Source organism: Juglans microcarpa x Juglans regia, chromosome 3S (assembly GCF_004785595.1).
Source record: "Juglans microcarpa x Juglans regia isolate MS1-56 chromosome 3S, Jm3101_v1.0, whole genome shotgun sequence".
Lineage (NCBI taxonomy): Eukaryota > Viridiplantae > Streptophyta > Magnoliopsida > Fagales > Juglandaceae > Juglans > Juglans microcarpa x Juglans regia.
In genome coordinates, this window is record NC_054599.1 from 491,305 (window position 1) to 494,139 (window position 2,835).

The window sequence follows — 2,835 nt, forward strand, 5'->3', positions numbered from 1 at the left end:
TCATTGATGACCTCCATGATGATCATCACTATGATAATTTCCAAAATGATCATCAAATGGTAGCTTTTGGAAGCTGCTTTCACCACCTTTATTTGTTGTGTTAGGTGATCCACCACCACCAGCAGATACGGAGACGGCTAAACTTTCTTCTGGGTGATTACAACAAGAAGTTTCTCTCATTTTCCGGCCGAGATCCTTAATTAGTATATATAAGAAACAAGGGAAAGTGGAAATATTGTAAAAAGAGAGTGAAAAGAAAAAAAAAAGGATAGAAGACATGCATTCAGAAGAAACGTCAGATTGCTCTTACATCATTGAGTAACATATCACAAGGCTCGAGCATGTGAAGAACATCTCCCATTTTAGGCCTATCATTTATATTAGGATCCACACATCGAAGAGCAACCAAAATAATCCGTTTGAGTTCCTTTGAAGAAGGCATTTCTTGCAATTTAGGATCCAGCACATAATCAACTTTGTGATTTGCAACCATTGACTTCAGCCACTCAATCAAATATGGCTGCAATATTACGTCAACTCGTTCAAATTCATGATCTAGTAATGTATATATAAGAAGTAACAACAAGTACTGTTGGGGGTAAAATTAGTTAATTAGGTACGTAGCTTATAATTATATACATACTTGGGGATCATGACGGCTATCTACAGGGGTCCTCCCAGAGATGATCTCCATGACAAGTATCCCGAAGCTATAAATATCGTTCTTCTCAGTGAAAGCATCAGTTGAATCATATTCTGGAGCTACATAACTGGAGAGTGATCACTATAATATATCAGACTTTTTACGGCGCTCAAAATAATAACGGCTGGAGAGTCGGTACTACTTTTTCACTTTTAACGTCGTCAAGATCAATTCCAAAACAATAATAATAATAATAAAGGATATGCTGTAGATTATCACATTTCATGTATATTTATGTTTATAAAGCTAGCAGAGATCTGACCCTAATGTTTCCATTATCATGCGACTCCACTCGGGACCAAAAAGCATAGCAAGGCCGAAATCGGTTATCTTTGGATTCCATTTGTGATCAAGCAGTATATTGCTGGATTTTAGGCATCGGTGAATAACTTTCGGTTCAAGGTCCTCATGAAGGTAGGCTAATCTGCCAAAAAAAAAAAAAAAAAAAAACACATTCATTTGAACTCATGTCACCGTAAACTCGTAACGAGGAATTTATAATGAAATAATTAGATGCATTGAAGATTTAGCTAGGATGCTACATCGATCTCACCCTTTTGCAATTCCTCGAATAATTTTAACCCTTATACTCCATGTTAGAGGACTGACTTTTTCTGGATTTTCATGAAGCCACTGGAACAGATTACCATTATCCACATACTCATATACAAGCATCCTAACAGAAAAGATCAAAGTCATGAAATTTAGTGTTTGAAAATCTTAATTATCACCTAATATATAATGGCAATTAAAACATTCTCATAATATTTAAGTCAGAAAAAACAAAATTAAAATGACTTATCCTATAATAATTAGAAACCAAAAATTAGATGATACCTGTAAGTCCCTTCACTGCAGTATCCAAGCAAATTGACCAGATTCTTGTGCCTAACTTGCCCAAATGCCTCCATTTCTGCTATGAAGCCCTCAGCTTTGCAACTGATGATTATTCATGAATATTCCATGAAAAAATCACATATAATATGGTTCATTTCGATTCAAAAATAAGATTTGGTTGAAGACTCTAAGCATGCATATTGCATAGAATTACAATTCAGTATGTTTCGGGCCGGGTCAATCTATTATATATGGTCCAAATCATTTCCGGCATCAGAATTATAAAATGAACAAATCATCAGCATCCAAATCTAGCACAAGGTACGTACACCGCATCTATATATATGGTTACCAGCCCATATATGATTATGCTAAAAAGCCTGTCGACACTGTTGGCCAGTCTTACTAAGGCAGCAAATATTGATTTTCACTAAAGCGCGAACTAAATCTGCCACGGGAGAATCAATTAATAGCAAGAACTGGGTTATTACCTGACACTAACAAGCTTCTTCACGGCCACGGGCGTATTATCCAACAAAATTCCACGATAAACAGCCCCATAATCCCCACTTCCGATCACATTTGCTTTTGCCAACCCGTTCGTGGCCATCTCAATATCCCTTAGACTAAACCTGCTTCCCGGCCTCCAAACCTCCTTAGCCCCCGGCAAGTACATAGAAACTTTCTCCATATCATCAGAAAAAGCAGCATGATGTTCCAAATACCCCCGATTGCTCATCTCAGACTCGTGTATGTGACGTGAAAGCAACCTCCTATCGAGGGAAGACATGCTGTGACTATCGAAATGACGATGCTTGGAAGGGACAGGAATGGTTAAACAGAAGTTGCTGCCTTTGTAGGATTTTCGGCGACGACAAAAGACAAAGTAGAGTGATAGGATGGCAACGATGAGAACAAGGAAGAAAGCAAAGAGAGATACTATCAAAACCCATAATGGAAGGCCAAAGAAGGAGGTATGCTTAGAGAGCTTTCTCGTAACAATATCGGTGAAAGACATGATTAGGGATCGACTGCAAAAAAATGTAAACCAAGAGCTTACCGTTTGCAAAAGCTATAAAAATTACGAAGCTAGCAGATCAAGAGGAAGAGTTCAGCTAGAACTAGAAGTCTCCGGCCTGTAAAATTGAAATTCAAAGTTGCAAACTAATCGGCGCGAGCAGCGGGAAAATATATAATAGTTGGCCAGCATATATAAGTTCTAAGTTCATATATATATATATATATATATATATATATATATATTATAGTGAATGAACCAATAGCTATTTGCCTCC

The 2,835-nt window shown here is 37.2% G+C and overlaps 1 protein-coding gene across 1 annotated transcript; it reads right to left on the minus strand.

Annotated features, from left to right (window-relative positions):
• On the minus strand, window positions 1-2,558 carry LOC121257811 (probable serine/threonine-protein kinase At1g01540). Its single transcript, XM_041159057.1, has 7 exons — window positions 2,032-2,558; window positions 1,541-1,642; window positions 1,257-1,379; window positions 966-1,127; window positions 644-770; window positions 311-520; window positions 1-195 (listed from the first exon to the last, which is right to left on the minus strand). The coding sequence occupies exons 1-7, from the start codon at window positions 2,556-2,558 to the stop codon at window positions 1-3; spliced, it is 1,446 nt and encodes a 481-aa protein (XP_041014991.1).
• Between the last annotated feature and the right edge of the window lie 277 nt (window positions 2,559-2,835).

What these genes read in the sequence shown, in the direction of transcription:
- LOC121257811 (XM_041159057.1), bottom strand. Translation starts at nt 2,558, where the DNA reads ATGTCTTTCACCGATATTGTTACGAGAAAGCTCTCTAAGCATACCTCC. An exon ending in TGCAGTGAAGGGACTTACAG is followed by an intron (nt 1,380 to 1,540) that starts GTATCATCTAAT and finishes CTTTTCTGTTAG; the next exon opens with GATGCTTGTATATGAGTATG. An exon ending in ATGATAATGGAAACATTAGG is followed by an intron (nt 771 to 965) that starts GTCAGATCTCTG and finishes ATCACTCTCCAG; the next exon opens with TTATGTAGCTCCAGAATATG.